A 13,313-nucleotide genomic window follows, 5' to 3' on the forward strand; every position below is an offset into this window, starting at 1 on the left:
AACTGAGTTACCTGAACGAGTGACGGTTGATGAAGTCCTGGAAGTCCGGTGCAGTCGGCTTGTCAGAACAGGCGGTAGGCAGAAAAGGTCCGAAATGTCAGAGCAAGTTCAGGGGTCCGAATGTTCTCGCAAAGTTCTCAAATGTGAAAATGACCGAAGTCAGCACTTCCTTATATAGGCAAGGTGAGAAGGCGAAAGGTCGCTTCCAAATTCAAAATTTGGGCAGGAAAATCTCTCGGCCGTTTGCAAGGTGACACCTGTAACAGGCCGTCGCCTGTCACCGTGCGACACCTGTCACAGGCGACACGTGACCAGTCACGTGCCACCTGTGAGGGGCAAATGATTAGGGGATTTTTATCCACCAATCACCGACTGACAAGTGGACCAACCAGGTTCCGCCACGTGTCCTTCACGAAGGCCAACAGGAGCCTGCCACGTGTCAGTCACAGATACGTCCTCTACGGACCAATTTAGACACGCCACGTGTCCATCCATGCCAAATGGGAAAACCGGCCATCAAGGCCCAATCCAGTCTAGAGGCCCGATCAGCCTTAGGTTTACCTTAAACCTAGAGAGTGGCACGCTTCTCAAGGCTATAAATACTTAATTAATCCTCATTAGTTAGAAAATCGAATAATCAAGAAATCAAGCAGAGAAGAACAGAAATATTACGGAACACCAACAACCGGCTAATCTCGCTAACGACGCAGATTACCAACACTAAGCACTCTCACCTAGAGAGATCTTATTACTTTAATTTCCGTATTAATTACTCCTTAATCAGGTACTAACTTGACCGTTGGAGGCGGAGCTCTCAGGAGTCTCCGTTATTTTGCAGGTACAGGCGTCCGGTTCCAGTCTCGGAATTGTAACTCTCCCGCAGGACATCAGAAAACCCCGAAACACCAGTAATTTGTGCATGCCCGCTGCGGGCCTAGGTGCAATGCTCGAGCTCTTTTTTTCTTGCCTAATTTTGCTATTTATATCGTGTTTTATTTTATTTCCATTGCATCGTTTCTTAGTCTTGACATTATATATACTCATGTATTGACATAAATTATGTCATGATGTTAGATTGAGAGATAATGAAATAGCCTCTTGGATTTATTCATCCTCTTAGGGTTTTAAGAGAAAAAATAAAGAGAGGTGTGAGCTTTCATGGTGGTTTGAGAGCTTGTAATCATCATCATCAAGTAACTTTATAGTGGATTTGTGGGTTTTCTTCTGGCACTGATAAATTCTTTCTTGTTTCGTTGTTTCTTGCTTTTCGCTCTTTGTTTTTGTTATTGTTATTTGTCATTGATCACATTCAAGCTAGCATAATCTCTATTTTCTTACAAAAATGATGGAAGTAAAACATTCAAATTTCTAAGAGGTGTAATTATGGGTAGAGTAAATCGAATTTCTCCAACAGAATAGTAATCATCAGTTTGAAAATTTATCAGTACTCAAAGGGGAGTGATGCAAATATCATCAACCCATCAATTTGAAAATGTGTCAATAAATAATCAAAGAGGAGTAACTACAATTTCTACAAATTAAAATTGCTTGAATTTTCTCGAACAAGGAATGGAACGAGTTAATTTTTTTAGTGGAGCAACACATCTCGAAAACTGCTTAAATATTTCTCTGGAACAGGCCGGCTATAAGGGGAAGCAGCTTGAGCGATCGCTCAGGTCCCCCCTTTTGTGTCCCCTATATAAATTTTATTTAAAATAAAAAATAAATAATTCTTAATAAAATAAATAAATAAATAAAATAGAAAATATAAGAAGTATTCATCTATATTTATTTCCTAATTATACTCATAACCATGCCAATCATTTTTATCCTTTACTTCTCCCTTTGTCCCATCTCAAATTTTGTTGCACCTCATCAAATTTCAATTCCGTGATCAAAAAATAATAAAATATCGAGTTAATAATCCAACAATAATATAAGGGGATAGATAATTTGTTGGTGAATTATACCTAGTATATGAAAGAAATATGTCTAGCTTTGTTGTTTAGGGCCCTTTTTTAAGTTTTCGCTCTAGGCCCCATAAATTTCCGAGACGGCCCTGCTGTGGAAGGGGGGTGATAACCGAAAATTTTTCAGCAGAGTAATGAAATTCAAATTCAACCACAGCTACGAATTTACATATCCACAAATGTGAAAGAGTAACGCTTCAACACATGCCTAAGAATTAGCAGTTTCCTCAAGTCTTAGCAGCATCAAGACCAAACTCGGCTTTTAGATAGTTTAATCGGATCCACAGAAGAGGGCCTTAAATTTTGGGGGACCAATTTTTTTTCACTTGTTAATGTCTTCTTCCTCACAACCTCTTCCCATTATTCAAAGTGAGTTAGTCAATAAGTAAGCTCATTAAACCCTTTGACTTATCTCTCCAATTTATCTAGGGGTGTTCACGGTGCGGTTTGGATGCTAAATCACATCAAATCGCAAAATTGCGGTTTGTAATTTTTTCAAACCGCACTTCTAAAACAATGCACCAACCGCACCGCAAAATGCGCTTTGGTGTGTGCGGTTTAACCATACTTTTTTAAAATTATAATTATTCTTTTTAAAACAAAACTTTTATTTTATTTTGTAATTATTAATTTATAATTCAAATATTAAACTCTTTTTTTTTTAACCTTTAATTAACTAATAGTCAAAGATTAGCTCATATATTTTAGTTCTTTTATATATTTTTTTAATAAAACTATAGAATAAAAACCGCAAATCGCATTAAAGTGCGGTTTGGACTAAATATTTTTTGAAAACGCACCAACCCGCAAACCGCGATTTGGTCATTTTCAAAAACCAAACCGCAATTTTCAAACCGCAAACCGCAACAAACCGCAAAATTGCGTTTGATGCGATCTAAACCGCACTCTGTACAACCCTAAATTTACCATGTCTAGAATTCCAAAACAACACTATATTTAATACTATCAACTATTGTGAGGCCCGAGCGTTGCACCAGATTGTTACTTTAAAACATAATGTTACTAAGAAAGATGATTTATAAAGAATAACTCTCCATTGTCTTAGAATTGTTGAGGCTATTCTTTTTCATTTACTTTTTCCAAGCTATATAATTATTTTTTATTTCTTTCGTGTTTACATAAAGATATATTAATTTATGTGTATACAAAGAACATACATAAATGCTATTGGCTATTATGGTAAAAAGTGTAATTTATATCGTGAGGTTTGATGTTCGAAACTTGTGAGATACTTTTTTCTCATTAATAAATGACATCGTATAATAAATGTTTTTAGAAACACTTTTTAATATATTATCACTCTTAAAAACCTTCTAGTCATTATCCATGATCGACTCTTTCATTTCCTCTTTCAAACCTTTTAATTTATCTTCTTAAACAATTTACGTTAACTAAGCTTTTCAATGGGTAAATTTTTTTATGCTTACATCAGTATCAAGATCTTTTAATCACAACCTCTCACATTCTACAATTTTTCATTCATTAGAAAGGGGGGAAACCACTACATTCGAGCTCTTAAATTTTTTCACAATGATTGCTCAAAAATATATTCATGTGTTTATCTATTAAATTTTCAATTTGCGTCAATTTTAATATAATTCTAATTTGGATTTATTTTTTAAAAAAAATATTGTAATTGCATTGAGTTTTTCAATTATTTCTTCTAATATAAGGAAATATAATCTTGGTTTTGAAAAACGGAAAAATAAATACTAAGGGTTTGTTTGGTAATGTTGTGGTTTGGTGTTTTTTTTTTAAAAAATCATATCATATGATATATATCATATAATGAATACAAAAATTAGTCAAACTTATTAAAATCGTGATAATTTTAAAAACTGACAACAAAAAAGTGGAAAACGCCTTTTCCTTGTTTCCTGTTTGTTTGTTTTTTTTCTTTTTTTTTTCAACAAGATAGAAAACCAAAAACAAAAAACGATGCGAAACAAACCCTAAGATTTTTTATGAGTTCGTTATAAACTAAGCACAAGTTTCTATTGAAAATAAATGGTAATATAAAGGATGTAATTATTCCGAATCAAAAATATTCTAATCTTGATGATGATGATGATGTAATTTTACATTAATTAGTTGTCCTTTAATTTAACAAATTTACTGGGCCTCATTATTGTAGTTAGCATAAGGCCTTGAAAATCTTGGAAACGGCCTGATTGAAACAATGCTAAGACTTAGGGGGCTAGTTAAATGAGGAGGACTCCAGCAGACCAAATGATTGAACAATAACGGTGAGGTAATAACTAAAAAGAGCTGGCATTAGTCACCTCATAGTCTCATACCATCTATTAGGGGGCTAGTTGTATGGGATATCGCGGAGCTTTCTCTCACCCCCAGCTTCACCATTAGGATTACACGCATCAAGCACTATGTCACCACTAATCCCAAAGCTTCCTTAAGTCGGCAAACCGCTGATTGGAACAACTTCCACTCAGCCCAATTCGTACAATTATAGTAATTATCCATATTATTTACCACGAAAAAAAGTGGTTAAACAATCTGTTCTTTCACCCTACTTTCTCTCACTAAGCACACTTTCTCTTATTAAAGCACATACTTACTCAAGCATCAGAAAAGGGGGTTTCTTGAGCCACTTTTGATGGCAGTTACATTTGCCACAGTACAAGCACCCCCAACAGTTTCAGACCAAAGCCCAACCACCATCACTAGTATTTCATCTAAAATACCTAATATTATCATTATTACAAAACAGATAGAGTATTTATTTACTACCATGCGTCCATGCCATCCTATTTTCCTATTTGTTTAGATGAAGACAAATATAATAGACCCTATTGCATATTTGCTTTGGTTTTTATAATCAGTAGCCTTTATATTTATCCTTTTCTAATTCTAATTGATAAGGTGGGTTTTACAAGAAAGTGACCCATATGTGTGGTCATTTGGACACCCTTCTTATCATCCCATTTTATCAAAAATCAGCTACAACATAATAAAACATAAATAAATAAATAAAGAAAGAAAGAGCTTAAACATCATCAATACTTGTTCAAAGATAAAATGGCTTCCTCTTCCTTTACATCACCACCATTTCTTTCCACCCCACTCTCACGAACACACCAAGTATCACCATGTTCAAAGACACCACCACCTCAAACACCAACTACTCCACCTTCTCAAACGCCTCAATTAAGTTCAAGTTCCTTAGAGAAGCCAATTACACCCAAAATATTGGAAAATAATAATAATAACAGTAATAAGAATGATAATGTTAAGGGTTCAACCACTGCAGATTCTACAGATTGGATAGCATCTTCCTTGACCCGGCGTTTCGGCCTCGGCGCAGGACTTGCTTGGGTTGGTTTTCTTGCTGTTGGGGTTATTTCTGAGCAAGTCAAGACTCGTCTTGAAGTTTCTCAGGAGCAAGCTAACACTAGGCAAGTTATGATTTTCATTTTCTTTTGCTATTTTCAATTATACTTACAAGTTCATCTATATTATACATTAGCTACTTGTTGGTGAAAATGCGAGATTGATGACCACTTAATTAAATTCCTAAAAACAATCCTAATTTTTTATTTGTTCTTTTTAGAATTTGAATTGAAGTATGCATTGCGTGCATTCAGACCTGTCAATTACTGACCGATTCGATTCCAAACCTGAGTTATTGAGAGAGAGCCAAAACGAGAACCACACCCAACCATACCCGAAATCAACCCGATTTAGACTCAAACGATTCAAACCACTCGAACCAACCGGCCCAAATGATCCGAACCTGACTCCTTGACCCGAATTAAGAGACATTGATACCCGGTAAATTAGTAAGTACTCCGTAAGTTAGTGAGTAAAGTATTCAAATCCAAAAACTATGCAAAAATAGTGTTGGTATCTCCTCTATATCACTACTCTGTGCTTGACATTTACGAATTGACTTTTAAATCATGCTTGATTATACTAGTATGACACATTAGTTATGACTTTAGAGTTCATGATAAGTCGTTATGACTATCTTTAGCACAAATTTAACTAGAATGATTGTGTATAAAAATAATTTTAGTGAAATAAAAATAAGTTTTGATTAGTAAATATAGTAACTTAAAAAGAACAAATATAGTAGAAAATCAATAAAAATAGTTTTAGTTCATTAAAAATAAGTTTAATCTTATAAAAATAAATTCAATTCAGTAAAAATAATTTTAGTTTAGCAAAAATAAAATTTAAAAAAAATGACCTAAGTATAACTTCTAAAATGTTAATGTTGGAAAAGTATATGTTAACAATTCTAACAAGTACCAAGGTAATTATGTTTTATTTAATATATGAATCACCAACGGAAGTCAAACTGGTGTATATGAATAGTGAAAAAATCAAATTGAGACTTTTTTTTTTTTTTTTTTTTAATTTCCAAACAGAGGAATAAAGTGTTTATAGGCTTGGGACTTTAACTTTCTTCATCTCCTATTTTTGTATACGTTTTTTGTTGTCGTTTGAGGATAGGCTAGTAGCATATTAATCAACTAGCTAGCAAATCTTGTCCACGTTAAGAGGGCTTGGGTGAATAATTGGGTATGGGTATGGCATAAGATGTGATTTGAGTTGATAACGGTATGGTGCGATGAAGTAACTATTTATTATCAGAGTGTAACCAATAGTTAACCTATGTACATTTTATGTTTTATATCACTACGTTTAATTAAGTATATGATAATAAGTTTATCTAACCTTTTTCTTTCTCATATGTAGGGATTTGGAGAAGGAAGAAGAGGTTATACTACCAAATGGCATAAGGTATATTTTCTACTTTATCATTGCTTAGTTAATGTAAGTTCTTCATTCTTCTAACTTTTACAAACATTTTCAATATTTGCAATTGTATATATTCATTAAAAAATTGTTAGAATACCAACTCAATCAAAAGCATAAATGTTGTGGGTCCATATACCCCTCCTAAACACTGGGTATAGAGAGACCCATGTTGCATTGATATTTCAAGTCTAACATACATTTATGTGAGGGGCGTGGTAGATTATAAAACTTAGTCTTAGGCCTTAACCATCAATTTAGAGTTGGTCTTTTAACAAAAATTGTACTATTTTTGTGTTTTGTTGTTGTTGTTGGTTCTTATGTGCATTTTGCTTGATCTCCAATGCACGCCTATAAAAATAATTTTTATAAAAATTGGTAATTTAAAAATAAACATTGAAATGAATCTATTAAGTCATGACTTTAATTAAAGGAATAGGATGTGAGTACAATAAATAAACAAAGATTGTATAAATACATATATTTCATATATAGTTCCCATTAATCTATATATAATGATTGCTAATCTCTTTAAGTAGCTACGTTTCAATCTACTCCATAATCTTTTAATTTTGCAAAATTTAGAGGCTGTTTCTTTTTTTTTTGTTTTTGAAAACCAAAAGAAGTTGTTTCTTATTCGGAAGATATTTTGTTTTTATTGATTAAGAGATATAAAGAAAATTCTCACATTGTTTTCTATTCTTGAGTTTTTATTCATTTTATTCTTAAATTTATTTATGTAAGAATGTAAGGTGTTTGGTGGTCGAATTTGATCCTCATGTAAATGTAACCTGTTTGGTAGCCAAATTTGTTTCTCTGGGATGATGTGAATGATGAAGATAAGTCGTTGATGAACATTTTCAATGCAACCACTATTCTTAAATATATTCACATTTTTTGTGAAAGTGTTTTCATCTCCCACCAATTCCTATCTCCCTTCCTCTACTAAGCTCGATTGAGGAAAAGGGTCAATATGCGATTAATGCAGTTCATCCAACGATAAACCTACACCTGTCTTGAACACGTTTACGAATGCACTCGATTCCGGAACAAGTTTACTATTGCAATTGACCTTGATTTAATGTGTCTTTTGTGAGCTGCATTCTTGCCATTAAATTATTATCCATTGCTCAAGGTCATGTTTGATCTCGAAAATGGGGATTTAATGTAAGATTTGCTACTTTAATCACTAATATAATTGAAAGTTGTTATTCTCCTTATTAATTTTCCCATATTAAAATGAGTCTTCATTACATTAATATCTACTAATCTTAGTGAGTTTATTGGTAACATGACTACACAAACTATTATATAGCATACAAGACTATTAGTTATAGAATGTTTTGCTTGGCTTCTTGCATTGCATGTATTTGTTGATTGGTATGTATTAGTTCTAGGATATCTACTTGATTTGCATGTATTAATTTTAGAATATTTTGCTCGTCTTCTTGCAGTACATGTACTCGTTAATTTGCATGTATTAGTTCTAGAATATTTAAATGTATTAGTTCTAGAATATCTACTTGATTTGCATGTTCATCGAATCATTGCATTGATTTAGGTACTATGACATGAGAATTGGTGGTGGTGCTACTCCAAGAACAGGGGACTTGGTAGTAATAGACTTAAAAGGCAGCGTCAAAGATAGTGGTGAAGTATTTGTTGATACATTTGGTAAGAATAACAGATCACTTGCTCTTGTAATGGGGTCAAGGCCATACACTAGAGGAATGTGTGAAGGGATAGAATATGTGTTAAAGACGATGAAGGCCGGAGGTAAAAGAAGGGTCATTGTCCCTCCTAAATTGGGTTACTGTGATAATGGTGCTGATTTTGGTTCCGATGTCTCTATTCCACCTTGTGCTACCCTTGAGTATATTGTTGAGGTTGATCGAGTTTCTATTGCACCTGCATGATGTAATTCTTTTAGTGTAGCATTTTTATCCAAAATATAAAATAATAATGCCTTCTGAAAACAAAGTTTCTATATTCTCATAATTGTACAATTGAATATTTAAACCACTTTCTTTTTATTAATCTTATTATTAAGCATATAAAATTTAACTTAGGATGACATGGTTATCTTATTTGTAATTTTTCATTTTTAGCTGCGTTGCTTTGATCTCTAGCCCAGGGAAATGTTGTCGGCATGGTCTATTGGGCGAAAGAAGCTCTTCGTTTATTGAACCAGGGAAAGAGTGACCCTGTCACTCCTAACTTTGATTTGAATCTAAAGGTCAAATCCATTGCTTTGTAGCATTTTTATGGAGAAATATCTTTTGCTGTCAATACCCAAGTTTTGTTGCTTGTTATATAAGGAGATGATTTTCCAAGGGTCAAGCATTCAAGATTATGGAATATTTTGATAGAAATTTAAATCCAATTTCTCATGTTAATTTGTTAGTTTCTTTGTATGTGTTTGTCAAGAGAGAGCGTTCTTTTTTAAAGTTTGTAGGTTCATGTCGTTGAAATTGGGGCCTCGAATGTTAATCAGATTACATACTAGTTCATCACTTTTTTTCTAATCTATCTTTAAGAAGGCTACATGGCTACATGCTCCTAAGGACTCAAAAGTTAATTCGTTCTTATAGCGGAAGCACTAGTTGTTCCGAAGGACTTGCTTCTATATTCAACAATAAATCAATATACATGCTTCACCGCAGCTGCAGGCCTGCAGGTTGCAGCATATCTCAGCTTCATTGTAGCTTTCCTGAACTCTGTCACTGTACAAAGCAATGTGGTTTTGTGAATTAAACCAAATTGCGTAAGTGATGTACAAAGCGATGAGGTTTTGTGTGAAGCATTGACCAATGGTTTGCAGCATTCTTCCTTTAAGAGAATGTCTGAAGTTCCCTGCATCATCAGGGTGTCGAGTCACCAAAGGAAACAACCCCATTTAAGTTTCTTACGAGTATAGTGGAAGTATAATTAGAAGCAAACTGTGAATGTGCACTACCATGAAGTCATATTTTGCGCTGTTACGCACATAGAAAGATACATGATGTTTATTGAGCATGAATGTATGGTGAAACAGATTGAGAAACACTATTTTGTTTAATGGTGTAGAAAGGAAAATGATTTGGACAAGATTTGATTTTAAATTTAAGGTATCCTTAAGACTTTGACTAATTATGTCATATGATGTCCATAGATTGAAAATTTGAGAACCCGCTTATGTCATTGCTTTGTCCTAAAAGCCGTATGTGTTGAGTCGTTGAGAGTTTATGTGAAGAAGATTTTACGTGTGTTACTCTAAAGAAAGTCCAGCCCTTTTGTTGACTAGAGCAACGCAAAAAGATAAATGTGGAAGTAAGAAAAATAGGGCTGAGTGGAAAGGAAAAATTACATTCTTTAGTTTCCAATCAATTGCTCTTGAATAATAATCATTAATTTTCAATTAATGTTGCTTAAACAATAATTTCTAGCAGCTGATTTTCATAATATTTGTGTAAGAGTTTATTTAGTATTCTATGATATGTAATACTTAAAATGTACTCCCTCTGTCCCTATTTATTTTGCCCCATTTAACTTTTTACGGTCTTCAAGATGCGTTTTAGAACACACATATCTTCATTTCCATACACGTAAAAATTAAAAAAAACGTGGTATTAATAAAATATAAATGAGTTGAATCTTACAAGATTACTCATGACTATATTATCTCTTGTGATTTAACGGTAATTTACGGTCAAAGTTTACAAAGTTTGACCCAAAATGTGACAATGGGGCAAAAATAAAGGGACAGAGGAAGTAGTAGATTAAGGGGCCGTTTGGTTCACAGTAATAATCAAAGGGAATTGGATTCCATGGGAATCATTCCCTTTGTTGGTGTTTGTTTACCCATTTCTATCATTCCCTTTCCCCTTTGAATACCCAAAAAGCTTCTGATCCCATTCCCCACCCCCCTACCTTTTCCATTCCCTTCCCCACCCTTGCTTCTTTCTCTCTCATCTCTCCTCCTCCATGACCAACTCCTTCGTCCTTCTTCCATGACCACCTCTCACAACATCCTTCACCGGCAACCCCACCCTCTAACCGCCTTCCTTGGCACCCCACCCTTCACCGGAAACCCACCTAGTAAGCCCGGCCAGCCTCCTCGAACACCTCAACCAGCCACCATAAACACTCCAACCAGCTCGGCCAACCAACCACCACAGCCTTAGAAAACACCACCCGCTCTCCTCAAAAATGCCACCCCGACCCTAGAAACCCTTCTAAGTCGACCACCGTGTAGTTGGAGGGGTTAGGGCTGAGCGGCGAGGGGTTAGGGATGGGCGGCGAGGGGTAGGGATGGGGGTTAGGGTTCCGTCTGAGAAGAAAGTGAAGAAAGAGTACCAACCACGGTAGCGGTGCAGTCGGAGTTAGGCGCGGTAGGGGGTTAGGGTTCCGTCGGTGTCAGGCGCGCTAGGGGGCTGGGTTCGGTCGCCGACAGCAATGCCAGCCCGATCAGCCTCCTCGAACACCCAACCAGCCACGGTGAATGGGAAAGTGAAGAAAAAGGGGGTTGTTTGGGTGTGGTGGTGGTGAATCTGGTGATTCCCATTGTTTTTCTTACAACAAACAACATACTACATTTGAGGGATTTTCATTCCATTCCATTCCATTCCCCTTTTTCATTCCATTCCGTTTACCCCGTGCAAACACTACTAGAAAAGAGGTCATTTTCGATGGAAAAATTCTGTCAGAATAACCTGGAATTCCGTCGGAAAATCCGTTTCCAACGGAAATTCCATCGGAACCAGTTGTCGGAAAACCTTTTGTAGGAAAAACGACCTTTTTTGACGGAATTCCGTCGGAACTATTTCGTCGGAAGTGGAATTCCGGCACCGAAAAAGTCCGTCGGAAATTTCCGACGAAATACGAATCCGTCGGAAAATTCTGACGGAAAATTCCGTCGAAAACTGGTATATTGAAAAAAAAAAAACACGTCGCGCCACCACCGGCAAGGCGTATCACCACCTCAGAACACCACCAGCCACTTTAACCCACCACCGCCATAACCCACAGCCGAAACCCCTAACCACTTTAACCCACAACCACCGAAACCCACTTTAACCCACAATCCAGATCCACTATAACCCACAACCACTTTAACCCACCATCGCCGAATCCCCTACAACCCACGACGACCCAGATCCACCACTACAACCCACAACCCACTAACTGAAACCCCTAACCCACAACCCACTAACCAAAATCCCTAACCTATAAACACCAACAACCCACCACCACCACCACCGAACCCTAACAAAAAACTACCCAGATCTACCAACCACCACCCCTAACCCAGACCCGCCTAATTCCAATACCCACTAACTGAAACCCCTAACCCACAACCCACTAACCGAAACCCCTAACCCACAAACACCAACAACCCGCACCCACCACAACCCACAACACACCTTATTTACCTACCCCTCATCCCTTCCAACCAAATCCTAACCCACTACCACTGCAATTTAATCACACCACCATAAAAATAGAGAAGAAAAAAAAATCCAAACCAAATTAAAAGATGAAAAAAGAAGACATACCTCACAATCTCACATTCTACCGGAAAAACGGCGAATTCGGGTTTTAAAGGTCAAATTCGACCATGAAAACTCTAGATCTAGAATTTTCATGGTCGAATTTGACATGAAAAACCTTTAGTTGATGGTGTTTGAAGTGTAAACCTTGACTTTGGTGTTCGTTGATGGTGTTCGTTCGTTGAGAAATGGCGGAGAGTGAAAGGGGAGAAGAAATCGAAGAGGAGAGTGAAAGGGTAGAAGAAATCGAAGAGGAGATGAGTGAAAGGGCGGAGAAGAGAACTAAAAAGGAGAGAAAGTGAGACTAAGAAGAGTCTGAGAGGAGAGGAGAGAGAAAGGGAAAAGAACAAGGAGAGGGGGTAATAAGGGGGTGGCGGCTCTCATAAAATTTAGGGTTTAGATTTATTTATTTTTTATTTTTTTTATTTTTTATTTTTTAAATGTTTTGACGGAATTTTGAGGGAAAATCCGTCGGAAATTTAGAATTCCGATAGAAAAAATCCGTCAGAACTTTCCAATGGAGTTAAAATCCGTTTGAAATTACTTATTTTCCGACGGATTTTTAATTCCGTCGAAAATTTCCGACGGAATTAAATTCTGTCGGAAATTTCGGTTTTTTCGACGGAATTAAGTGTCCGCGGAACGTTTCCGTCGGAAATCGACTGTTTTCTAGTAGTGAAACCAAACGGCCCCTATTTATTACTCCCGTAGTCTCTTAATATTCTTCGTTCTTATTTTGATAGTATAACTGGTGTGTGTCCCGGACGATGCTCCGGGTTGTTACTTTGAACACTTATAATTAAATAAATAAGTTCAATCTTTATTATTCCAATAATTCATTATTTGTTTATTTATATAATATTTTTCATTAAACCTTTAAACAAATTATTTATGGAACAACTATTGACTTGGCTATATGAATGTGGTGCTTGATGGGGATGTTGTGAATGTAATGCGAGCTGTTCAATGTAAACAAGTTGGTGCAAGTCCAATGTTTCGTGTGCTAGAGGACATT

The 13,313-nt window shown here is 35.8% G+C and overlaps 1 protein-coding gene across 1 annotated transcript; it reads left to right on the plus strand.

Moving 5' to 3' along the window:
• Positions 1 to 4,884: 4,884 nt before the first annotated feature.
• On the plus strand, positions 4,885 to 8,852 carry LOC110697472 (peptidyl-prolyl cis-trans isomerase FKBP17-2, chloroplastic-like). Its single transcript, XM_021874843.1, has 3 exons — positions 4,885 to 5,404; positions 6,711 to 6,755; positions 8,332 to 8,852. The coding sequence occupies exons 1-3, from the start codon at positions 5,028 to 5,030 to the stop codon at positions 8,684 to 8,686; spliced, it is 777 nt and encodes a 258-aa protein (XP_021730535.1). The 5' UTR covers positions 4,885 to 5,027; the 3' UTR covers positions 8,687 to 8,852.
• Positions 8,853 to 13,313: the final 4,461 nt, after the last annotated feature.

The sequence above is a fragment of the Chenopodium quinoa genome, unplaced genomic scaffold, assembly GCF_001683475.1.
Source record: "Chenopodium quinoa cultivar QQ74 unplaced genomic scaffold, ASM168347v1, whole genome shotgun sequence".
In the NCBI taxonomy this organism is placed as follows: domain Eukaryota; kingdom Viridiplantae; phylum Streptophyta; class Magnoliopsida; order Caryophyllales; family Amaranthaceae; genus Chenopodium; species Chenopodium quinoa.

Coding starts and splice junctions, on each gene's coding strand:
- LOC110697472 (XM_021874843.1), top strand. CDS start 5,028: ATGGCTTCCTCTTCCTTTACATCACCACCATTTCTTTCCACCCCACTC. Junction 5,405..6,710: donor CAGGAGCAAGCTAACACTAG/GCAAGTTATGAT, acceptor TCTCATATGTAG/GGATTTGGAGAAGGAAGAAG. Junction 6,756..8,331: donor ATACTACCAAATGGCATAAG/GTATATTTTCTA, acceptor GCATTGATTTAG/GTACTATGACATGAGAATTG.